The sequence below is a fragment of the Oncorhynchus masou genome, chromosome 6 (assembly GCF_036934945.1).
Source record: "Oncorhynchus masou masou isolate Uvic2021 chromosome 6, UVic_Omas_1.1, whole genome shotgun sequence".
Classification (NCBI taxonomy): Eukaryota; Metazoa; Chordata; class Actinopteri; order Salmoniformes; family Salmonidae; genus Oncorhynchus; species Oncorhynchus masou.
Genome location: NC_088217.1, coordinates 72,507,623 through 72,533,259, shown reverse-complemented (window position 1 = coordinate 72,533,259; position 25,637 = coordinate 72,507,623). Strand labels below are relative to the sequence as shown.

At 45.2% G+C, this 25,637-nt stretch overlaps 1 protein-coding gene and 1 pseudogene across 1 annotated transcript; one reads left to right on the top strand and one right to left on the bottom strand.

Annotated features, from left to right (window-relative positions):
- The window catches only part of LOC135542584 (vasoactive intestinal polypeptide receptor-like), a 27,500-nt pseudogene extending 11,904 nt beyond the window's left edge, over positions 1–15,596 (top strand).
- LOC135542585 (acyl-CoA-binding protein-like) lies at positions 15,578–25,637 on the bottom strand. The gene is made up of 4 exons (XM_064969674.1): positions 25,539–25,637; positions 24,821–24,938; positions 16,642–16,704; positions 15,578–16,532 (listed from the first exon to the last, which is right to left on the bottom strand). The coding sequence occupies exons 1-4, from the start codon at positions 25,545–25,547 to the stop codon at positions 16,459–16,461; spliced, it is 264 nt and encodes an 87-aa protein (XP_064825746.1). The 5' UTR covers positions 25,548–25,637; the 3' UTR covers positions 15,578–16,458.

Below are 25,637 nucleotides of genomic sequence, written 5' to 3'. Positions count from 1 at the left end.
CCCACCCCTGGCTGTTATGATGTGTTAGACCCCCACCCCACCCCTGGCTGTTATGATGTGTTAGACCCCCACCCCTGGCTGTTATGTTGTGTTAGACCCCCACCCCACCCCTGGCTGTTATGAGGTGTTAGACCCCACCCCTGGCTGTTATGTTGTGTTAGACCCCACCCCTGGCTGTTATGTTGTGTTAGACCCCACCCCTGGCTGTTATGATGTGTTAGACCCCCACCCCACCCCTGGCTGTTATGTTGTGTTAGACCCCACCCCTGGCTGTTATGTTGTGTTAGACCCCACCCCTGGCTGTTATGTTGTGTTAGACACCCACCCCTGGCTGTTATGTTGTGTTAGACACCCACCCCTGGCTGTTATGTTGTGTTAGACACCCACCCCTGGCTGTTATGTGTTAGACCCCCATCCCACCCCTGGCTGTTATGTGTTAGACCCCCACCCCACCCCTGGCTGTTATGATGTGTTAGACCCCCACCCCTGGCTGTTATGTGTTAGACCCCCACCCCTGGCTGTTATGTTGTGTTAGACCACCACCCCACCCCTGGCTGTTATGATGTGTTAGACCCCCACCCCTGGCTGTTATGTGTTAGACCCCCACCCCTGGCTGTTATGTTGTGTTAGACCCCCACCCCACCCTGGCTGTTATGTGTTAGACCCCCACCCCACATCTGGCTGTTATGTGTTAGACCCCCACCCCTGGCTGTTATGTGTTAGACCCCCACCCCTGGCTGTTATGTTGTGTTAGACCCCCACCCCACCCCTGGCTGTTATGATGTGTTAGACCCCACCCCTGTCTGTTATGTTGTGTTAGACACCCACCCCTGGCTGTTATGTTGTGTTAGACCCCCACCCCACCCCTGGCTGTTATGATGTGTTAGACACCCACCCCTGTCTGTTATGTTGTGTTAGACACCCACCCCTGGCTGTTATGTTGTGTTAGACACCCACCCCTGGCTGTTATGTGTTAGACCCCCATCCCACCCTTGGCTGTTATGTGTTAGACACCCACCCCACCCCTGGCTGTTATGATGTGTTAGACACCCACCCCACCCCTGGCTGTTATGATGTGTTTGAACCCCACCCCTGGCTGTTATGTGTTAGACCCCCACCCTACCCTTGGCTGTTATGTGTTAGACACCCACCCCACCCCTGGCTGTTATGATGTGTTAGACACCCACCCCACCCCTGGCTGTTATGATGTGTTAGACCCCCACCCCTGGCTGTTATGTGTTAGACCCCACCCCTGGCTGTTATGTTGTGTTAGACCCCCACCCCACCCTCTGGCTGTTATGATGTGTTAGACACCCACCCCACCCCTGGCTGTTATGATGTGTTTGAACCCCACCCCTGGCTGTTATGTATTAGACGCCCACCCTACCCCTGGCTGTTATGTGTTAGACCCCACCCCTGGCTGTTATGTTGTGTTAGACCCCCACCCCACCCCTGTCTGTTATGTGTTAGACCCCCACCCCACCCCTGGCTGTTATGTTGTGTTAGACCCCCACCCCACCCCTGGCTGTTATGATGTGTTAGACCCCCACTCCTGGCTGTTATGTGTTAGACCCCCACCCCTGGCTGTTATGTTGTGTTAGACCCCCATCCCACCCCTGGCTGTTATGTTGTGTTAGACCCCCATCCCATCCCTGGCTGTTATGTTGTGTTAGACCCCCATCCCACCCCTGGCTGTTATGTGTTAGACCCCCATCCCACCCCTGCATGTTATGTGTTAGACCCCCACCCCACCCCTGGCTGTTATGTTGTGTTAGACACCCACCCCTGGCTGTTATGATGTGTTAGACCCCACCCCTGGCTGTTATGTTGTGTTAGACCCCACCCCTGGCTGTTATGATGTGTTAGACACCCACCCCTGTCTGTTATGTTGTGTTAGACACCCACCCCTGGCTGTTATGTTGTGTTAGACACCCACCCCTGGCTGTTATGTTGTGTTAGACACCCACCCCTGGCTGTTATGTTGTGTTAGACCCCCATCCCACCCCTGGCTGTTATGTTGTGTTAGACCCCCATCCCATCCCTGGCTGTTATGTTGTGTTAGACCCCATCCCACCCCTGGCTGTTATGTGTTAGACCCCCATCCCACCCCTGCATGTTATGTGTTAGACCCCCACCCCACCCCTGGCTGTTATGTTGTGTTAGACACCCACCCCTGGCTGTTATGATGTGTTAGACCCCACCCCTGGCTGTTATGTTGTGTTAGACCCCACCCCTGGCTGTTATGATGTGTTAGACACCCACCCCTGTCTGTTATGTTGTGTTAGACACCCACCCCTGGCTGTTATGTTGTGTTAGACACCCACCCCTGGCTGTTATGTTGTGTTAGACACCCACCCCTGGCTGTTATGTTGTGTTAGACACCCACCCCTGGCTGTTATGATGTGTTAGACACCCACCCCTGTCTGTTATGTTGTGTTAGACACCCACCCCTGGCTGTTATGATGTGTTAGACCCCCACCCCTGTCTGTTATGTTGTGTTAGACCCCACCCCTGGCTGTTATGTTGTGTTAGACACCCACCCCTGGCTGTTATGTTGTGTTAGACACCCACCCCTGGCTGCTATGTTGTGTTAGACACCCACCCCTGGCTGTTATGTGTTAGACCCCATCCCACCCCTGGCTGTTATGATGTGTTAGACACCCACCCCACCCCTGGCTGTTATGATGTGTTTGAACCCCACCCCTGGCTGTTATGTATTAGACCCCCACCCTACCCCTGGCTGTTATGTTGTGTTAGACCCCCCACCCCACCCCTGTCTGTTATGTTGTGTTAGACACCCACCCCTGGCTGTTATGTTGTGTTAGACACCCACCCCTGGCTGCTATGTTATGTTAGACAACAGCCAGGGGTGGGTATGTTGTGTTAGACCCCCACCCCTGGCTGTTATGTTGTGTTAGACCCCCATCCCACCCCTGGCTGTTATGTTGTGTTAGACCCCCATCCCACCCCTGGCTGTTATGTTGTGTTAGACCCCCATCCCACCCCTGGCTGTTATGTGTTAGACCCCCATTCCACCCCTGCATGTTATGTGTTAGACCCCCATCCCACCCCTGGCTGTTATGATGTGTTAGACCCCCATCCCACCCCTGGCTGTTATGATGTGTTAGACTCCCACCCCTGGCTGTTATGTGTGTTAGTTAATGATCCATCAACAAGATAATTTGTTTCCATTCAATACAAAAATGTTTGTCCTTCTAACATAAATTGTTGATGGATGCTCATACAGGCGATAGACTAAAAGGACAGAGGAGTGGTATAGAGTTCATTAAAGGTCTGCTTGTGGAAACAGAGGCATCAAGAAGTGATTTTATGACAACCTTACGTAACACAAATGTTTTTTACTCTGATGCTGACTATTTTCACGGCCATAATTAGTTTATTTGAACAGTATAGTAAGTATTGATGAGGCTGTATGATTTTCCAGGTAAAGTGGACCGGAACTGCACAGACACGGGCTGGACGGACCCATTCCCTCCTTACGAGCATGCATGTTTCAACGAAACCTTCCACTTACTTGGAGAGGTGGGTACATGTGTACTTTTAGTATGTGCTACATCAATGTTTGTTTTTTTGATGCAGGACAAGTACTTTAAAATAAGGGAAAGCCATATCAGTGTTGAGCATTGACTTAACAATACGGACAATTTATGTAAAATAATTCTTACCCCAGGTCTCTTTTTCTCCCAGTCACATAACTCCCACATGTACTTCCCCTACGTGAAGACCATGTACACTGCAGGCTACGTGCTCTCTCTACTCTCTCTCACCATTGCCATCACCATCCTCTGTCTCTTTAGGTGAGAAACAGAGAATCAAGTCTAAGAACTGTTATGATGAAAATGTGATAATCCATTTGGGTACCCAGTAAACTGCACTGTAACCAACATGCGTATCTTAATATTGGGTCTCAGTGGGGGATTAAACATATTACAAAAGCATGTTGGTCAAAGAGGACATTTCAAACTGCTTTTACACTTTTCCTGTTGTCTAGGAAACTGCACTGCACCAGAAACTACATCCACATCCAACTCTTCGTTTTCTTCACCCTGCGTGCTACCTTCATCTTCATCAAAGACTCTGTGCTCTTCACCGATGAAGACTTCTACCACTGTGATAACTACCCAGTACGTATCTACTGTCCTTTGTAGTGACTGTCAATGCATGTGTGAATGGATGAACACATTGATAGAGAAATTAGTAATTTAGTGTGTGAAAGTGGAATAACTTACTTTTGTAACTCTTGTTAATCCTTGTTTTGATAAATTATTCATCTTTCAACATGATATGAACATACAAAAATACCGCTCCTATACACACACAAAAGTATGTGAATACCCTTCAAATGAGTGGATTCGGCTATTTCAGCCACACCCATTGCTTATAGGTGTATAAAATTGAGCACACAGCCATGGAATCTCCATAGACAAACATTGACAGTAGAATAGCTTTACTGAAGAGCTCTGTGACTTTCAACGAGGCACTGTCCATCATAGGATACCACCTTTCCAACAAGTCAGTTCGTCAAATTTCCACCCTGCTAGAACTGCCCCGGTCAACTGTAAAAATTGTCTGTCCTCGGTTGCAACACTCACTACTTAGTTCCATACTGCCTCTGGAAGCAGCATCAGCACAATAACTGTTTGTCGGGAGCTTCATAAAATGGGTTTGCCATGTGCAATTGCCATGCGCAATGCCAAGCGTTGACTGGAGTGGTGTAAAGACCACCGCCATTAGACTCTGGAGCAGTGGAAATGCGTTCCCTGGGGTGATTAAACACGCTTTACAATCTGGCAGTCCGAAGGATTAATCTGGGTTTGGCGGATGCCAGGAGAACGCTACCTGCCACAATGCATAGTGCCAACTGTAAAGTTTGGTAGAGGACGAATAGTGGTCTGGGGCTGTTTTTCATGGTTCGGGCTAGGCCCCTTAGTTCCAGTGAAGGGAAATCTTAATGCTACAATCATACAATGACATTCTAGACAGTTCTGTACTTCCAACTTTGTGGAAAGTTTGGGAAAGACCCTTTCTTGTTTCAGCATGACAATGCCCTCATGCACAAGCAAGGTCCATACAGAAATGGTTTGTCGAGATCGGTGTGGAAGAACTTGACTGGCCTGCACAGATCTCTGACCTCAACCCCATCAAACACCTTTGGGATGAATTGGAATGCTGACTGTGAGCCTGGCCTAATCTCCCAACATCAGTGCCCCACCTCACTAATGCTCTTGTGGCTGAATGAAAGCAAGTCCCTGCAGCAATGTTCCAACATCTAGTGGAAGGCCTTCCCAGAAGAGTGGAGGCTGTTTTTGCAGCAATTGGTGGGACCAACTCCACATGAATACCTATGATTTTGGAATGAGATGTTTGACTTGCAGTTGTCCACATTCTTTTGGTCATGTAGTGTATATATCTTTTCTCATCATATCCTGTAGGTGGTGTGTAAGTTAGTGGTGATGTTCTCAACTACTGCATCATGGCTAACTACAGCTGGCTGCTGGTGGAGGGACACTACCTCCACACCCTGGTCAGCGTCTCCTTCTCCAAGAAGAAACACCTTTGGTGGTACATCATCCTGGGCTGGGGTACGGACACCTGTCCTCTCTACATTACAACAACACTACTGACACCATGTCATTGTCATCTAGCAATGTCATGTCATTTTGATCTGTTAAAAGACAGACTTGATAGTGAACTATTAACTGAAATGAGAGGGTTGTATTTAACTAAACTGTTTTTGTTTTGTTTTCCTACATAGGTTTGCCAATGATTGGCATTGTATCCTGGGGCTTGGCAAAATACTTCTACGAGGATGAAGGGTGAGATGCAGATGAATGGGATGTCATCTGTTTAAAATAGTCTATGATAATTGCATCATCATAGTTCACATACATGCATGTTTCCCTTTCTCCTCAAGCTGCTGGGAGACAAGGGTACATGACTGGGTTTGGTGGATTCTCCGATTACCAGTCATACTCTTCATAATTGTAAGTGCATCAATCGCTGGTGATAACTAATGATTAGGCCTATGCATTGTTCGAGATGGAATACCAGGGCACGTTCTCAGAGCATGCGCAGACCAGCTGGCAAGTGTCTTCACTGACATTTTCAACCTCACCTTGTCCTGGATTGTAACCCTAACATGTTTCAAGCTGACCACCATTGTACCTGTTCCCAGGAACTCCAAGGTAAACTGTCTAAATGACTATCACCCTGTAGCACATCACATCTGTAATTATGAAGTGCGTTGGAAGGCTGGTCATGTCACACATCAACACCATCATCCCAGACACCCTGGAGCTACTCCAATTAGCGTACTGCCCCTACAGATCCACAGATGATGCCATCTCAATTGCATTTCACACTGTCCTTTCTCACCTGGACAAGAGAGGAAATAACTATGTGAGATTGCTGTTCATAAACAACAGCTCAGCATTCAACACTATATTCCCCTCCAAGCTCGGGACCCTAGGACTGAACCTCTGCAACTTGATCCTGGACTTCTGACAGGCCGGCCCCAGATGGTGAGGGTAGGCAACAACACCTCCGCCACGCTGACCCTCAACACAGAGGCTTAGTCCCCTCCTGTACTCCCTGTTCACCCACAATTCCAAACACCAAGTTTGCTGACGACAACGGTGGTAGGCCTGAACACCGATGGTGATGAGACAGCCTACAAGGAGGAGGTAATAGACTTGGCAGTGTGGTGCCAGGACAACAGCCTCTCCCACAATGTCAGTAAGACCAAGGAGCTGAGCGTGGACTGCAGAAGAGAGGGGAGAGAATAAGATTTGGCATGGGCCCTCGAATTGGCAAAACAGTTATACAGCTGCACCAGAGAGCATTTTGACTGGGTGCATGACCGCTTGGTATGGAAAATGCAATGCTCTCGACCGCAAAGCGCTACAGCGGGTGGTGTGGAAGGCTCAGTATAATACTGGGACCGAGCTCCCTGCCATTCAGGGGCCAGATTCACAAAACCTTCTTAATAACCTCTTTGGGATAGGGGGCAGTATTTTCACGTCCGGATGAAAAGCGTGCCCAAAGTAAACTGCCTACTACTCAGGCCCAGAAGCTAGGATATGCATGTCCCATTTGGATAGAGAACACTCTAAAGTTTCTAAAACTGTTCAAATAATGTCTGTGAGTATAACATAACTTATTTGGCAGGCAAAACCCAGAGGACAAACCATCCAGAAATTTTGTTTTGTTGAGTTCACTGTGGTTTCTATGGGTAACTTGATTTATGAGGCACCTGGTTGCAGTTCCTATGGCATCCACTAGATGTCAACAGTCTTTAGAAATTGGTTGAAGTTTTTCCTTTGAGAAATGAAGAAGTACGGCTATTCAGAATGAGTGTCAAGCCAAGTGGATCCTTTTGTTTGGGGCATGCGACCTGGAGCTCGCTCCACTTTGATTTTATCCGCTATTGAAGACCGTATATTCCGTCTGAAATTTTATTGATTATTTACGTTTTAGGAAAGTTGTTTGAAATGTTTGGACCAAGTTTACAGGTAACTTATTAGATAATTTGTAGTCATGTTGGGCGAGTTGGAACCGGTGTTTTTCTGAATCAAATGCCCAAAAAATTGACATTTTAGGAATATAAAAAAAGGAGTGTATCGAACAAAAGGACTATTTGTGATGTTTCCGGGACAAATTGGAGTGCCAACAGAAGAATATCTTCAAAGGTAAAGCATGAGTTATATCGTTATTTCTGACTTTCGTGTCGCACCTTCTTGGTTGAAATATGATTTTTATGTGTTTGTATGGTGAGGTGCTAGTTTTCTTAATTTGGTTTGGTTTTTAACCTTATGGTCCACTTAGGCAGCACCCGCTGCTCATTGAGAAGAGTAAGAACGACACGTGCTTTCACGTCAGTCTCCAATAACACCAGAAAAGTCGCTAGTCAATTTTTTGAAAATGTGTCGCTAGAGGGATCTGAATACTCGCTAAATATAGTGACAAAGTCGCAACAATGCTATCATGGACAACACCTTCTTCTTAGCAGCCGACTAGACGTCAGACCACTATTTCTTACGTTAGCGTGACTGGCCCTTGCCATACCCCCGACGTCAGAGACAGACTCAGCCACTCTCGCCCATCCTCTATTTTTGGTCTCTGCAGTGACCCTGCCGTTTGAGTGTACCCAACAGCAACCTTTTCCTGGCTGCTAATCACTTCAAGCTCTTGTTTGATGAAGTTTTTATAGAGCTTTTTATTGAAAAACCAAACCTTAGAGGTTATCCATTTTTGTTTTTGATATAGCTTGTCTGATGGCTATAATGTGTGAAAATACATTTTTTGTTTTTGTGCATATAGGGACCGCGAGCCAACAACAAAAAATAGACATAGCACAGATAAATGTAATATAATGTAAATATCAAAACTATTATAGTGACCAAATCCAATCATCCCTGTCGCGTGCTTGAAACCAGTAAATAAGCCTGTCACTAATGTCAATGGACTAACCAAAAAAGTGTTAGACAAATCAAAATGTGAGATTCTTCAAAGTAGCCACCCTTTGCCTTGATGACAGCTTTGCACACTCTTGGCATTCTCTCAACCAGCTTCATGAGGTAGTCACCTGGAATGCATTTCAATTAAGAGGTGTGCCTTGTTAAAAGTTAAAGAAATTCCACAAATTACTTCTTAACGTGTTTGAACCAATCAGTTGTGTTGTGACAAGGTAGGGGTGGTATACAGAAGATAGCCCTATTTGGTAAAAGACCAAGTCCATGTTATGGAAAGAACAGCTCAAATAAACAAAGGCAAGCGACATTCCATCATTACTTTAAGACATGAAGGTCAGTCAATGCGGAACATTAAGAACTTTGAAAGTTTCTTCAAGTGCAGTCACGAAAACCATCAAGCTCTATGATGAAACTGGTTCTCATGAGGACCGCCACAGGAAAGGAAGACCGAGAGTTACCTCTGCTGCAGAGGACAAGTTCAGCAGAGTTAACGTCACCTCAGATTGCAGCCCAATAATGATTCCATGTGTTATTTCATAGTTTTGATGTCTTCACTATTATTCTACAATGTAGAAAAAGGTAAAAAAAAAACAACCCTTGAATGAGTAGGTGTCCAAACGTTTGACTGTATATACACATACCAAGTGCACAAAACATTAGGAACACTTCCCTAATATTGAGTTGCACCCTCTTTTTTGCACTCAGAACAGCCTCAATTTGTTGGGGCATGGACTACAAAGGTATCAAAAGCGTTCCACAGAGATGCTGGCCCACGTTGACTCCAATGATTCCCACAGTTGTGTCAAGTTGTCTGGATGTCATAGACTGACCAGGTGAAAGCTATGTCATGGAAAGGGCAGGTGTTCTTAATGTTTGGTACACAAGACAAACCACACACACTGACAACACACACTCATATGCTGCTACTCTAATGCTTTATTTGACTTCTATTATGATCTATCCTGATGCCTAATCCAGCCTTCGTGTGTATATATATATATATCTACCTCAAATACTGTACCTCATACCCCTGCACATTGATCTGGTACTCCCTGTTGCAGTGCATTCGGAAATTCAGACACCTTGACTTTTTCCACATTATGTTACAGCCGTATTCTAAAATAGATTGATGAGAAAAAAAAATGTATTAAAATCTACACAAAATACTCCATAATGACAAAGCGAAAACAGGAATTTTTCAAAATCATTCAAAGTAAAACTGAGTCCCGTTGATCATTCTTGAGATGTTTTTAAAACTTGGAGTCCACCTGTGGTAAATTCAATTGATTGGACATTATTTGGAAAGGCACACACCTGTCTATACAAGGTCCCAAAATTGACAGTGCACGTCAGAGCAAAAACCAAGCCATGAGGTCGAAGGAATTGTCGGTAATGTGTCGAGACAGGATTGTGTCGAGCCACAGATCTGGGGAAGGGTACCAAAACATGTCTGCAGCATTGAAGGTCCCCAAGAACAGTGGCCTCCATCATTCTTAAATTGAAGATGTTTGGAACAACCAAGACTCTTCCTAGAGCTGGCTTCCCGGCCAAACTGAGCAATTGTGGAAGAAGGGCCTTGGTCAGGGAGGTGACCAAGAACCTGATTGTCACTGACAGAGCTCCACAGTTCCTCTGTGGAGATGGAGGAATCTTCCAGAAGGACAACCATCTCTGCAACACTCCACCAATCAGGCCTTTATGGTATAGTGGCCATAAGTAAAAAGCACATGACAACCCGCTTGGAGTTTGCCAAAAGGCACCTAAAAGGACTCAAACCATGAGAAACAAGATTCTGATGAAACCAAGATTGTCCTCCTTGGCCTGAATGCCAATCGTCACGTCTGAAGGAAACCTGGCAACATCTCTACAGTGAAGCATGGTGGTGGCAGCATCATGTTGTGGGGATGTTTTTCAGCGGCAGCGACTACGAGACTAGTCAGGAACGAAGCAAAGCACAGAGAGATCCTTGATGACAACCTACTCAGGACTTCAGACATTGTCCTGTTGGAAGGTGAACCTTCGCCAACGACCCTAAGCACACAGCCAAGACAACGCAGGAGTATCTGCAGAGAAGAATGGGAGAAACTCCCCAAGTATAGATGTGCCAAGCTTGTACTGTCATACCCTAGAAGACTTGTGGCTGTACTTTGTGCCAAAAGGTGCTTCAACACAGTACTGAGTAAAGGGTCTGAATAACTATGTAAATGTATATTTTTTTTTAATACACTTTCTAAAAACCTGTTTTTGCTTTGTCATTATGGGGTGTAGATTAATGAGGGGGGGGGAGAAATAAATGTAATCTATTTGAGTAAGGCTGTAACAAATAAAATGTGGAAAAAGTCTGAATACTTTCCGAATGCACTTTAGCTTCATTCTTGTATTTTTTTTTACTGCATTGTTGGAAAGGGCTTGTAAGCAAGCATCGTCACCGTTTGTCACATACGATGGATTCAATGGTGGAGACTTACAATTTGTTTTTTTATAACTGATTATGTAAATATTACTTTTACTCCCTATGGTAATCATTTGTTGCCATTCTATTGCAGATTAATTTTGTATTTTTTCTGAGCATCTTAACAATTCTGGTGGGAAAACTACAGATACCAGACATGCATGGAATGAATTCAGCCAATACAAGTGAGTTGTCAACATGACCATACTGTACCATTACCAAAGCATTAAGGATGTTTATTTTGTAGGCTAAAATAATGACTTAATTGCTAACAGTGTTACAGAACCTGTGTTAACTTTCTGTAAGCGTTACCCAGTCAAACCTGAATGACCAGCACAATGGCAAACTAATGGAATCTCTCAACATTTACATTTAAGTCATTTAGCAGACGCTCTTATCCAGAGCGACTTACAAATTGGTGAATTCACCTTCTGACATCAGTGGAACAGCCACTTTACAATAGTGCATCTAAATCATTTAAGGGGGGGGGGGGGGGTGAGAAGGATTGCTTTATCCTATCCTAGGTATTCCTTGAAGAGGTGGGGTTTCAGGTGTCTCCGGAAGGTGGTGATTGACTCCGCTGTCCTGGCGTCGTGAGGGAGTTTGTTCCACCATTGGGGGGCCAGAGCAGCGAACAGTTGACTGGGCTGAGCGGGAACTGTACTTCCTCAGTGGTAGGGAGGCGAGCAGGCCAGAGGTGGATGAACGCAGTGCCCTTGTTTGGGTGTAGGGCCTGATCAGAGCCTGGAGGTACTGCGGTGCCGTTCCCCTCACAGCTCCGTAGGCAAGCACCATGGTCTTGTAGCGGATGCGAGCTTCAACTGGAAGCCAGTGGAGAGAGCGGAGGAGCGGGGTGACGTGAGAGAACTTGGGAAGGTTGAACACCAGACGGGCTGCGGCGTTCTGGATGAGTTGTAGGGGTTTAATGGCACAGGCAGGGAGCCCAGCCAACAGCGAGTTGCAGTAATCCAGACGGGAGATGACAAGTGCCTGGATTAGGACCTGCGCCGCTTCCTGTGTGAGGCAGGGGCGTACTCTGCGGATGTTGTAGAGCATGAACCTACAGGAACGGGCCACCGCCTTGATGTTAGTTGAGAACGACAGGGTGTTGTCCAGGATCACGCCAAGGTTCTTAGCGCTCTGGGAGGAGGAAACAATGGAGTTGTCAACCGTGATGGCGAGATCATGGAACGGGCAGTCCTTCCCCGGGAGGAAGAGCACCTCCGTCTTGCCGAGGTTCAGCTTGAGGTGGTGATCCGTCATCCACACTGATATGTCTGCCAGACATGCAGAGATGCGATTCGCCACCTGGTCATCAGAAGGGGGAAAGGAGAAGATTAATTGTGTGTCGTCTGCATAGCAATGATAGGAGAGACCATGTGAGGTTATGACAGAGCCAAGTGACTTGGTGTATAGCGAGAATAGGAGAGGGCCTAGAACAGAGCCCTGGGGGACAAAAGTGGTGAGAGCGCGTGGCGAGGAGACAGATTCTCGCCACGCCACCTGGTAGGAGCGACCTGTCAGGTAGGACGCAATCCAAGCGTGGGCCGCATCGGAGATGCCCAACTCGGAGAGGGTGGAGAGGAGGATCTGATGGTTCACAGTGTCGAAGGCAGCCGATAGGTCTAGAAGGATGGGAGCAGAGGAGAGAGAGTTAGCTTTAGCAGTGCGGAGCGCCTCCGTGATACAGAGAAGAGCAGTCTCAGTTGAATGACTAGTCTTGAAACCTGACTGATTTGGATCAAGAAGGTCATTCTGAGAGAGATAGCGGGAGAGCTGGCCAAGGACGGCACGTTCAAGAGTTTTGGAGAGAAAAGAAAGAAGGGATACTGGTCTGTAGTTGTTGACATCGGAGGGATCGAGTGTAGGTTTTTTCAGAAGGGGTGCAACTCTCGCTCTCTTGAAGACGGAAGGGACGTAGCCAGCGGTCAGGGATGAGTTGATGAGCGAGGTGAGGTAAGGGAGAAGGTCCCCGGAAATGGTCTGGAGAAGAGAGGAGGGGATAGGGTCAAGCGGGCAGGTTGTTGGGCGGCCGGCCGTCACAAGAAGCGAGATTTCATCTGGAGAGAGGGGAGAAGGAGGTCAGAGCACAGGGTAGGGCAGTGTGAGCAGAACCAGCGGTGTCGTTTGACTTAGCAAACGAGGATCGGATGTCGTCGACCTTCTTTTCAAAATGGTTGACGAAGTCATCTGCAGAGAGGGAGGAGGGGGAGGAGGATTCAGGAGGGAGGAGAAGGTGGCAAAGAGCTTCCTAGGGTTAGAGGCAGATGCTTGGAATTTAGAGTGGAAGAAAGTGGCTTTAGCAGCAGAGACAGAGGAGGAAAATGTAGAGAGGAGGGAGTGAAAGGATGCCAGGTCCGCAGGGAGGCGAGTTTTCCTCCATTTCCGCTCGGCTGCCCGGAGCACTGTTCTGTGAGCTCGCAATGAGTCGTCGAGCCACGGAGCGGGAGGGGAGGACCGAGCCGGCCTGGAGGATAGGGGACATAGAGAGTCAAAGGATGCAGAAAGGGAAGAGAGGAGGGTTGAGGAGGCAGAGTCAGGAGATAGGTTGGAGAAGGTTTGAGCAGAGGGAAGAGATGATAGGATGGAAGAGGAGAGAGTAGCGGGGGGGAGAGAGCGAAGGTTGGGACGGCGCGATACCATCCGAGTAGGGGCAGTGTGGGAAGTGTTGGATGAGAGCGAGAGGGAAAAGGATACAAGGTAGTGGTCGGAGACTTGGAGGGGAGTTGCAATGAGGTTAGTGGAAGAACAGCATCTAGTAAAGATGAGGTCGAGCGTATTGCCTGCCTTGTGAGTAGGGGGAAGGTGAGAGGGTGAGGTCAAAAGAGGAGAGGAGTGGAAAGAAGGAGGCAGAGAGGAATGAGTCAAAGGTAGACGTGGGGAGGTTAAAGTCGCCCAGGACTGTGAGAGGTGAGCCGTCCTCAGGAAAGGAGCTTATCAAGGCATCAAGCTCATTGATGAACTCTCCGAGGGAACCTGGAGGGCGATAAATGATAAGGATGTTAAGCTTGAAAGGGCTGGTAACTGTGATAGCATGGAATTCAAAGGAGGCAATAGACAGATGGGTAAGGGGAGAAAGAGAGAATGACCACTTGGGAGAGATGAGGATCCCGGTGCCACCACCCCGCTGACCAGAAGCTCTCGGGGTGTGCGAGAACACGTGGGCGGACGAAGAGAGAGCAGTAGGAGTAGCAGTGTTGTCTGTGGTGATCCATGTTTCCGTCAGTGCCAAGAAGTCGAGGGACTGGAGGGAGGCATAGGCTGAGATGAACTCTGCCTTGTTGGCCGCAGATCGGCAGTTCCAGAGGCTACCGGAGACCTGGAACTCCACGTGGGTCGTGCGCGCTGGGACCACCAGATTAGGGTGGCCGCGGCCACGCGGTGTGGAGCGTTTGTATGGTCTGTGCAGAGAGGAGAGAACAGGGATAGATAGACACATAGTTGACAGGCTACAGAAGAGGCTACGCTAATGCAAAGGAGATTGGAATGACAAGTGGACTACACTTATCGAATGTTCAGAACGTTAAACTTACGTAGCAAGAATCTTATTGACTAAAATGATTGAAATGATACAGTCCTGCTGGAGTAGGCTAGCTGGCAGTGGCTACGTTGTTGACACTACACTAATCAAGTCGTTCCGTCGAGTGTAATAGTTTCTACAGTGCTGCTATTCGGGGGCTAGCTGGCTAGCTAGCAGTGTTGATTACGTAACGTTACGTTAAAAGAAAGACAATAGCTGGCTAGCTAACCTAGAAAATCGCTCCAGACTACACAATTGTCTTAGATACAAAGACGGCTATGTAGCTAGCTAGCTACGATCAAACAAATCAAACCGTTGTACTGTAATGAAGTGAAATGAAAATGTGATACTACCTGTGGAGCGAGGCGGAATGTTGACCGGGTTGTTGAAGTTCAATTCGGAAGACGTTGGCTAGCTCTCAAAACATGTGTACAGTATTGAGTTGTCTTGTGTATTGTAGAATTTAATTTTTTCCTTGGATATTTTCAGGAGACTTACCAAATCAACTTTTCTTTTGGTGACCTTCTTTGGTGTATACTACATACTCTGCCTTCTTACCCATAAAAGTCAGTGGTTTAACATACAAAATATGGACCTTTGTTGAGCTGGCTCTTGCATCAACACAGGTAATTTTCACTGACTTTTCTTTTTTTACTTTGTCGGAATACTAATTGAAGTCTAAATTCCCCTTTCTTCCCTTTCAGGGCTTTGGAGTTGCTGTTCTATACTGTTTTCTAAATGGGAAGGTAGGTTTTTTGCCCATTTCTCAAAACTATTATGCAAGTTGAAATAAGTGGTATAAATGGGCAATTGCTAATATTAGGCAGCAGCCATGATTAACTAGTGCTCGGTGATACACTATCCCCATCCCCTCCAAACACAGGTACAGTACGAGGTGCAGAGGAGATGGCGCAGGTGGAGGCTGAAGCAGCATCTACACGAGGAGCCCAGACAGCATGGTTCCATGAGCCAAAGTGTCTCTCCCCTTACCCAGGTCTCCTTGCTTTCCTGTTCCAGACCAGCCAGCCTGGCATGACCTTAGACCCCCCCCACCAATCACTGGAGATCTCGGCATACAGGTTAAAAAACACTTATACAGATGACTCTCAAGACATTAAGGGAACTTAAGTTCTAGAACTTGAGGAATGGTCCACAGAATCCCTTGGCCACACTTGAAGTCTTGGACATGGCATGGGAAACAGCACTGTAATGTGATGTGATTTTTGACATTTGCTCAAGCAACATTTCTAGGACTATGGACAGTGGACCAGGCCTAAAGATCTAGGACATTTGGGTTCAGTGGAAATCCTAAGAAACAAGAACATATTCAAAAAGGGGAAGTAGGACTCAGCTCTTCATCATCATGTGAAAGAGAAATCCTGGAAAGAGGTCTGGTTATGACCAGCCTTTTGTCCAGAGAATTTATCGGCATGATTGAAAATTCTCACTTTTTATTATACTTGGAAGACAGATATTTTAAGAAACATAATTTGCTGTTCTTTTGCACCAATGTACTCTATTTTCATTTTTTTTTTTTACATTTTCTGAAATAAATACCCAGATCAAGGGCTGCATATTTTCAACCGGATAAACAAATTGCTGGTGAGCATTTGTTAGACCAGTCATCTTGGTTGTCTCTAAACACTTTACCCATGTAAAATCTCAGATTTGGTCCCTTTTCTTCTTGTTCATTGTAACCTATTATAAACTGTGTGGTTCGAGTCCTGATCGGCTGACAGCCATGGTATATCAGATCTTATACCACAGATATGACAAAGCATTTATTTTTTACTGTAATGTTCACATTGGTAACCAGTTTATAATAGCAATAAGGCACCTCTGGGATTTGTGGTATATGACCAATATACCATGGCTAAGGGCTGTTCTTAGGCACCATGCAAAGCGGAGGCTATAATACCACACCCCCTCAGGCCTTATTGCTTAATTATAAAATGGTTCTAAAAAAAGAAGTGCACGAATGTCCTAAAGAACCTCTACATTGGATACTTTGCTTTCATTTCTTCCACAAAGGCAATATATTCTTTTATGGCATCTTCTTTGGACTTTCCTATTGGATTGAAAATAGAAACAGGACACATTGAAGATTTGTGTTACATTCAAAACAGAGAGTGGAAAAGCAGAATAATAAATTGTCCCCCCAAAAAAAAAATACTTACCTTCCTGTGCTTTCCAACCATCCCATTTAGATTTTCCTTGGAAGTCAAATAGTCCAGGACGCTCTGTGGACACAATGCATACATCTTAAAAGTTCTTACAACAAATAAATATTGCTTTAACTGGCAGGTATTGGCAGTCTGATAGACACTTGCCCATCGGTCAGGAGTATTTTTTGGTTACCTGAAGATTATGATCACTTGACTGTTAATGTAAAAATAAGCTACACTGAACAAAACTGTAAAAAGCAACAACTTCTCCAGTTCAGTTCATATAAAAAGGAAATCAGTTAATTGAAAATAAATAAATTAGGCCCTAATATATGGATTTCACATGACTGGGAATACAGATATACATTTGTTGGTTAGATACCTTTAAAAAAAAGTAGGGGCGTGGATCAGAAAACCAGTCAGTATCTGGTTTGACCATTTGCCTCATGCAGCCTGACATCTCCTTCCCATAGGGTTGATCAGGCAGTTGATTGTGGATTGTTGTCCGACTTGTCTTCAATGGCTGTGCAAAGTTCCTGTATTATGGCGGGAACTGGAACACGCTGTCGCACACGTCGATCCAGAGCATCCCAAACATGCTCAATGGGTGACATGTCTGGTGAGTATGCAGGCCATGGAAGAACTGGGACATTTTCAGCTTCCAGGAATTGTGTACAGATTCTTGCAACATGGGTTCGTGCATTATCTTGCTGAAACATGTGATGACGGCGGACAAATGGCACGACAATGGCCCTCAGAATATCGTCTCGGTATCAGTGCATTCAAATTGCCATAGATAACATGCAATTGCGTTCGTTGTCCGTAGCTTATGCCTGCCCATACCATAATCCCACAATGGGGCCCTCTACTCACAACGTTGACATCAGCAAACCGCTCACCCACACATGCGCTCTGCTTGGTACAGATGAAACCAGGATTCATACGTGAAGAGGACACTTCTCCAGTGTCCATCGAAGGTAAGCATTTGCCTACTGAAGTCGATTACGCGTCAAACTAGAGTTAGGTCAAGACCCTGGTGAGAATGACTGGCACACAGATGAGCTTCCCTGGGAAGGTTTCTGACAGTTTGTGCAGAATTTCTTCGGTTGTGCAAACCTACAGTTTCATCAGCTGTCCAGGTGGCTCGTCTCAGACCATCCAGCTTGTGAAGAAGCCAGATGTGGAATACCTGGGCTGGCGTGGTTACACTTGGTCTGCGGTTGTGAGGCCAGTTGGACGTACTGCTAAATTCCCTAAAACAACGTTGGAGACAGCTTATGGTAGAGAAATTAAGATTCAATTCTCTGGCAAAAGCTCTGGTGTACATTCCTGCAGTCATCATACCAATTGCACATTCAGTAAAAACCTGGTGGAACAAAACTGCACATTTTAATGGCCCTTTGTCCCTTAGTCCAAGGTGCACCTGTGTAATGATCATGCCGTTTACTCAGCTTCTTGATATGCCACACCTGTAAGGTGGATGGATTATCTTGGCAAATGAGAAATGCTCACTAACAGGGATGTAAACACATTTGGGATAAATACACTTTGTGCATTTGGAACATTTCTCTGATCTTTTATTTCAGCCCAAAGACTGAACAGTAACTGGTGCAACTGTTCCGGTCACTTGCCGAAGGCAATAAGGCAACCCTTAATGTCAATCCCTGAATGGTTTGAAACGGTTTACTTACAGACAAAAGGCAGCTAAACAATTGTTAAGTTACAAAGTGTTTTAACTCTTGAGAAATGCATAGAGGCAAAATTATACACCTTACAGTAAGACACTTTAAAGGCTGATAACTGCTTAAAAGTAGGGTCAGTAGTTGGGGCACTGCGGCACTACTTTTATTGGCATTTCCTGCATCATCTAGTAGCTTTGCTGTAGGTAGGAAATCCTGTAACTGACACAAGCTGTCTCCAATTAATCCCTATCCAGTTGTGTGTTTGGCATGGGCATGGCCTAAGTCAGGGGATGCGTAGCTCTGCTAATCTTAAATCGCACAAAATCTATTATTTGGCAAGCAATACTGTTTGTAGATCAGTGATTCTAAACCTCACTTTGCTCAAACTGATCCTCCCCAACGGACTTCAAAGTTGTCAATTAGGGGCAGTTTAAGGGGAGAGTCAAAGAAACCAACCATGGAAGTACTATATGTTGTAGCAAACTTTGACGGTAGCCCCAACCAAGACTTGAAGCTGTGATTGTCAAGCCAACACATGAACCGTTACACCAAGAAGTCCAAACCTCTTGGTGTACAGTTAAGGTGTTGGCTTGACAGTCGATGGATCCGGGTTCGAGTCCTGGTCAGGGCTACTCCCCGAATTCACTTCTATATACTTTCATGGTTGGTTTTATTGACTGTCCCCTTTAACTGCCCTTAAATAATACAACTTCTGAGTGCATTGGAGAGGATCAGTTTGAGAAAAGTGATGTGTACAAATCGTATTCCCTGCCAAATAGGCTGTGTGAATCAGCGCTAAGCCTCCCCTAGCTTAAGCGATCCCCGCGCCAACCAGACATGGATTGATTAAGTGGAGACCGCTTGTGTCAATTACAGAACATTTCCTACCTGCAGCAGCACTAGTGGACAATGCTGGAAATATCAGTAAATGCACAGTGTCTCAAAGTGCCACAAAACTCCTGGCCAAACTCACAACTTCTTATAAGTACAATGCATTCAGACCACTTGACATTGTTACATTACAGCCTTATTCTAAAATGGATTCAATTGTTGCTTTTCCTCAATCTACACACAGTACCCATAATGACGATGCAAAAACTGGTTTAGAAATTTATAAAAAGTACAAAAACGGAAATTAAACATTTACATAAGTATTCAGACGCTTTACTCAGTACTTTGTTGAAGCACCTTTGGCAGTGAATACAGCCTCAAGTCTTCTTGGGTATGACGTTACAAGCTTGGCTCACCCATATTTTTGCCTTTTGGCAAACTCCAAGCTGTGCCTTTTACTGAGGAGTGGCTTCAGTCTGGCCACTCTACCATGAAGGCCTGATTGGTAGAGTGCTGCAGAGATGGTTGTCCTTCTGGAAGATTCTCCAATCTGGAGCACATTCAGTGGCCAGCGAGTTCTTGGTCACCTCCGTGTGCTTCGTCACTATCCTGTCTCCGAGCGCTACGGACAATTCCTTCGACCTCATGGCTTTGTTTTTACTCTGACATGCACTGTCAACTGTGGGACCTTACATAGACAGGTGTGTTCCTTCCCAAATCATGTCCAATCAATTGAATTTACCACAGGTGGACGCCAATCCGGTTGTAGAAACATCAAGGATGATCAATGGAAACAGGATACACCTGAGCTCAATTTTAAGTCTCATAGCAATCAAATTATAAAGCCCCAGCCTAAAACCCCAAACAATGCAGAAGCACAGTGGCAAGGAAAAACTCCTTAGAAAGAAGGAACCTAGGAAGAAACCTAGGCTCTAAGGGGTGGCCAGTCCTCTTCTGGCTGTGCCGGGTGGAGAGGCCATCTAAGGCCAGATTGTTCTTCAAGATGTTTAAACGTTCATAGATGACCAGCAGGGTTAAATAATAATCACATTGGTTGTAGTCCGAGCATTCAGAGGTCGAGACAGCAGGTGCAGTAGAGAAAGAGTCAAAAACAGAAGGTGCGGAACAAGGTAGCACGTCTGGTGAACAGGTCAGGCTTCCCTAGCCATGGCAGAACAGTTAAAACTGGAGCAACAGCACGACCAGGTGGACTGGGGACAGCCAGGAGTCATCAGGCCAGGGAGGGGAGAGAGAGAATTAGCGGGAGCATACTTAAATTCACACAGGACACCAGATAAGACAGGAGAATTATAACAGACTGACCCTAGGCCTCTGGCACATAGACTATTGCAGCATAGATAATGGAGACAGACAGGGGTGGGTCGGGGGACACTGCGGCCCCGTCCGACGATACCTGGGGGGACAGGGTCAACAAGGCAGGATATAACCCCATTCACTTTGCCAAAGCACAGCCCCCACACCACTAGAGGGATAAACAGACCAACTTACTACCCTGAGACAAGGGTGGGTGTAGCACACAAAGACCTCATCCACCGCATGAGCCAGAGAGGGCGCAAAACCAGACAGGAAGATCACGTCAGTGATTCATGGAAGAGCACTCGTAAGCCAGTGACTCAGCCCCCGTAATAGGGCCAGAGGCAGAGAATCCCAGTGGAGAGACAGCAAGGGCAGTTTGTCGATCCAGTGCCTTGCCATTCACCTTCACACCCCTGGGCCAGACTACACTCAATCATAGGACCTACTGAAGAGATGAGTCTTCAGTATGGACTTAAAGACTGAGTATGTGTCTCACACGTTGATAAGCAGATCATTCCATAACAATGGAGCTCTATAGGAGAAAGCCCTGCCTCCACCTGTTTGCTTAGAAATTATAGGGATAATAAGGAGGCCTGCATCTTGTGACCGTGCATATGTACGGTAGGACCAAATCGGAGAGATGGGTAGGAGCAAGCCCATGTAATGCTTTGTAGGTTAGCAGTAAAACCTTGAAATCAGCCCTTGCCTTAACAGGAAGCCAATGTAGAGAGGCTAGCACTGGAGTAATATGAGCACATTTTTTGTTTCTAGTCAGAATTATAGCAGCCGTGTTTAGCACTAACTGAAGTTTATTTAGTGCTTTATCCAGGTATCCGGATAGTAGAGTATTGCAGTAGTCTAACCGAGAAGTGACAAAAGCATGTATTCGTTTTTCTGCATTATTTGACAAAAAGTACAATTTTTGCAATGTTACGAAGATAGAAAAAAAAGTGGTCCTTGAAATATTCTTGATATGTATATCAAAAGAGATCCAGAGCAACACAGAGGTCGTTCACAGTTTAATTTGAGACGACTGTACAACCATCAAGATTAATTGTCAGATCCAACAGCACAGCAGATCTCTTTGTTTCTTGGGACCTAGGACTAGCATCTGTTTTGTCTGAGTTTAAAAGTTAAAAAAATATCCCGCCCTCCACTTCCTTATGTCTACACTGGCTTCCAGGGTAGGCAATTTTGGGGATTCCCCATGTTTCATCGAAATGGACAGCTGTGTGTCGTCCACATGGTAGTGAAAGTTGACAATGTGTTTCAGAAAGACATCACCAAGAGGTAGAATATATAGTGAAAACAATAGTGGTTCTAAAATAGAACCTTGAGGTTCCCTGAAACTTACAATTGATTTGTCAGAGGACAAACCATCGACAGAGACAAACTGATATATTTCCAAAAGATAAGATCCAAACCAGGCAAGAACATGTCAGTGTAGACCAATTAGGGTTTCTAATCTCTCCAAAAGAATGTGGTGATCAATGGTGTCAAAAGCAGCACTAAGGTATAGGAGCATGAGGACCGATGCAGAGCTTTGTTCTGATGCCATTTAAAAAAGGTAATTTAACATCTGCAGTCTCAGTGCTATGATGGGGTCTAAAACCAGACTGAAGCATTTTGTATACATTATTTGTCTTCAGGAAGGCAGTGAGTTGCTGTGCAACAGCTTTTTTTTGTTGAGAGAGGAATGGGAGATTCGATATAGGCCAATAGTCATTTACTTTTTCTGAGTCAAGGTTAAGGCTTTTTCAGTAGAGGTTTTATTACTACCACTTGTAGTGAGTTTGGAACACATTCAGATTATAGGGAGCCGTTTATTATGTTTACCATAAGAGGGCCAAACACAGGAAGTTGCTATTTTTGTCGTTTAGTTGGAATAGGGTCCAGTAGGCAGCTTGACAGTTTAGAGACCATAACTATTGTCTCCATTGATCCTAGGTCCTGGCAGTTCTGTGCAGACTCATGACAACTGAGCTTTGGAGAAATAATCTGATTCAAAGTGGAGTCCGTAATTTGCTTTGTAACGATTATGAACTTTTCATCGAAGTTCATGAATGTATCACTGCTAAAGTCAAAGCTATCCTCTCTTGTTGAATGCTGCTTTTTAGCTTTGCGACAGGATAACATTTGTTTGGGGGGGGGGGGGGGGGAGATTGTTCTTATTCTCCTCAATTAGGATGATTGAGCAGCAGTGTGGGCTCTTTGATATTGCACGGTACTGCCTTCCCAAGCTAGTTGGAAGACTTCCAGTTTGGTGGAGCGCCATTTCCGTTCCAATTATCTGGAAGCTTGCTTCAGGGCTCAGGAATTTTCTGTATACCAGGGAGCAAATTTCTTGTGACAAATGTTTTTGGGATGAGCGGGGTATATGGTCACTAGTGTAACCAGGAGGAGAGGCTTCATTTAACACAGTAATTTAAATCAGGCTTTGAGACGTGTTTCAGTCCGACCAATCACAACAAGATTATGATCAGTGATTAGTTAATTGACTATGACGGCCTTGGAAGTGAGGTGTCTAACATTAAGTAGTCCTGTTGAGATATTATCACAATCGCTTTCAATAATGACAGGAATGGAAGAGGTCTTTATTCCAATGAGATTGTTAAGGCGAACACCGCCATGTTTTGTTCATCCTAGATCGAGGCACAGACACGGGATCAATGGGGATAGCTAAGCGGACTACACTGACTATGCTAGCGGCAGACTCCACTAAGCTGCCTAGCCGGCCTGCGTGCACCCTGGCCTGCACGCCATCTCATTGTGGAGCGAGAGGAGTTAGAGTCCTGTCTAAGTTGAGGGATAAGATGAGAGCACCCCTCCAGCTTGGATGGAGTCCGTCACTCCTCAGCAAGCCAGGCTTGCTCCTGTTCGTGGGGGAGTCCCAGAAAGAGGGACATTTATCTACAAATGATATATTTTGCGAGGGGCAGAAAACAGTTTTCAACCAGCAATTGAGTTGTGAGACTGCTGTAGAGCTCAACACTCCCGCTAAATGGGAAGCGGCCAGAGATAATTACTCGATGACTACAGTGACTATGCTAGCGGCAAACTCCACTAAGCTGCCTAGCTGGCAGAAAAGATCAGCTCATGAAGCCATGTTGTGTTTATACTTTTTGTTCAGTATATTTACATGCAGAAGTGCCACATATTGCCTGCCTTTCACATACAGGGGAGGAATCTAAAAAACAAGTCCTGGAAATTCTTTGTATTTCAGGCTGACTTCCATACAGTTGTCTATCTTTCAAAGATCAGTTTGGAAATATTTGCAATTTGGTTCTTTTCACTTTTTAAAAATCACCTGCCCAAAGGGGCAACTGTTCAGGACAACCGGTTGAAAGTTTCTGTTGGCTGAATGAGCAATACCAGTTGAGCATGCCGACAGCATTTCTTTCCAAAAGCCTTAAGAAAATGGTCTGGCTGCGGGGACATTTATACTACGATCTGTACTTAACTGGTGGCACAGACGCTGTTTCATCCTTTCCTACACTTAAATTGCCCTTGCTTAACGGTTGCATCTGAAGCTGTGCTTGCAACACAGTTATCCTCACCATAAGGTGATAGTTCTGCAGTATATTATGAGTAGATCGACTGCAATTAGATGGCAGTGTTAATGTAACTACTTAGCTTTTTCGGCTAGTGGAGGTCCTGTAGAACCATGTAAAGATAAAGCGTCCGGGAGAAAAAGTTGAATGAAAAAAAACAAAGACATTGGTAAATGTATTAAAAGTAAAAACCTTCAAGTTTGGCACAAACAGCAATGAGACAAGTCCGGAAGTTGAGGACGGAGCGATTGATGCGCGTTTGTCCCCACAGACGATGAAAGGGTCTGAATACTTATGTCAATAAGGTATTCCTTTTTTTTGTAAGCCGGGCCAGCAGGGTAGCCTAGTGGTTGGAGCGTTGGACTAGCAACCCGGAAGGTTGCAAGTTCAAATCCCCGAGCTGACAAGGTACAAATCTGTCGTTCTGCCCCTGAACAGGCAGTTAACCCACTGTTCCTAGGCAGTCATTGAAAATAAGAATTTGTTCTTAACTGACTTGCCTAGTTAAATAATGGTAAAATAAAAACACACACACATTTGCAATTTAATTATTTTTTTTTAAACTGCTTTGTCATTGTGTTTTTGTGTGTAGATTGATGAGGAAAATGTTTGTTTTTTAAAATCCATTTTAGAATAAGGCTGTCATGTAACAAAATGTGGAAAAGGTCAAGGGGTCTGAACACTTTCCAAACGCACTCTGTCATTATATCTCGATGCTTAATGTGGTACCAGAAAGATTAGGAAATAATCAGGGATTTGGCTTTATCAATGAGGTGCAGCCTGTAGGACAGGTTGAACAGAATGACTCACCCGTGTTGATGTTGCCAAGTGTCGCCTGCTTGTACAAACCATATATTACTGCTAGTTCAGCGTAGCTAGGTTGTACGGTCAGCCTCCTCACTGCATCGGCAGCCTTTTCAAATTCAGCCTTGGAAAAAAAGTATTATTAAGTATTGTATTGCTATCCTTGTGGGGACCAAATAATTGATTCCCATCCAAAATCTCACTCCCCTAACCTTAATTAACCTATCCCTTAACCCGAACACTACATCTAACCCCTAACATAACATTTAAAAAAAATATATATATGTTTTGTGGGGATCGGAAACATCTCGCCACTTGTTCATATGTTCCTTGTGGAGGACTTCTGGTACCCACAAGGATAGTTATAAAATATATATAGACAACTGAGCTGATGCCAAAGAAGTCTTCCACACCACATTGTGCCATGTATTAAAAACATTTATAACTGACTGAAAATAGGATGAATACCTTAACACCAAAAAAGAATCTCACTATGACAAAGGCAATCCTATGTGCCACACACATCAGTGAAAATGCACGTCAACACTAAGCTACATGCAGTAGATTCATAACAGATCAACTGCAAAAAAAATACAAATATTTAAAAAAATAAATGCATAACAAATTCAGGTATTGACACCTGGAAGGTATCAGTAACATTTTGACAGATGACTTTGGGTTAGTTACTGCACATATTTATATATAAAAATACGTTTCTGCTTACCATAGACATGTTGTTCCACAGAAAAAGCCCGAGCTACTCGTTACATGTGGAATTGCTCACTTCCGTGATTCCGTCTTACCTTTAACCTTTGAGTAGGTT

Bases quoted from the DNA above. Each gene is read 5' to 3' on its own strand.
- LOC135542585 (XM_064969674.1), bottom strand. The intron at 16,705-24,820 runs GTGAGTCATTCT...TTGTGTCCACAG, and splicing joins ACTTGGCAACATCAACACGG to AGCGTCCTGGACTATTTGAC. The intron at 16,533-16,641 runs GTAAGTATTTTT...TCAATCCAATAG, and splicing joins TGGTTGGAAAGCACAGGAAG to GAAAGTCCAAAGAAGATGCC.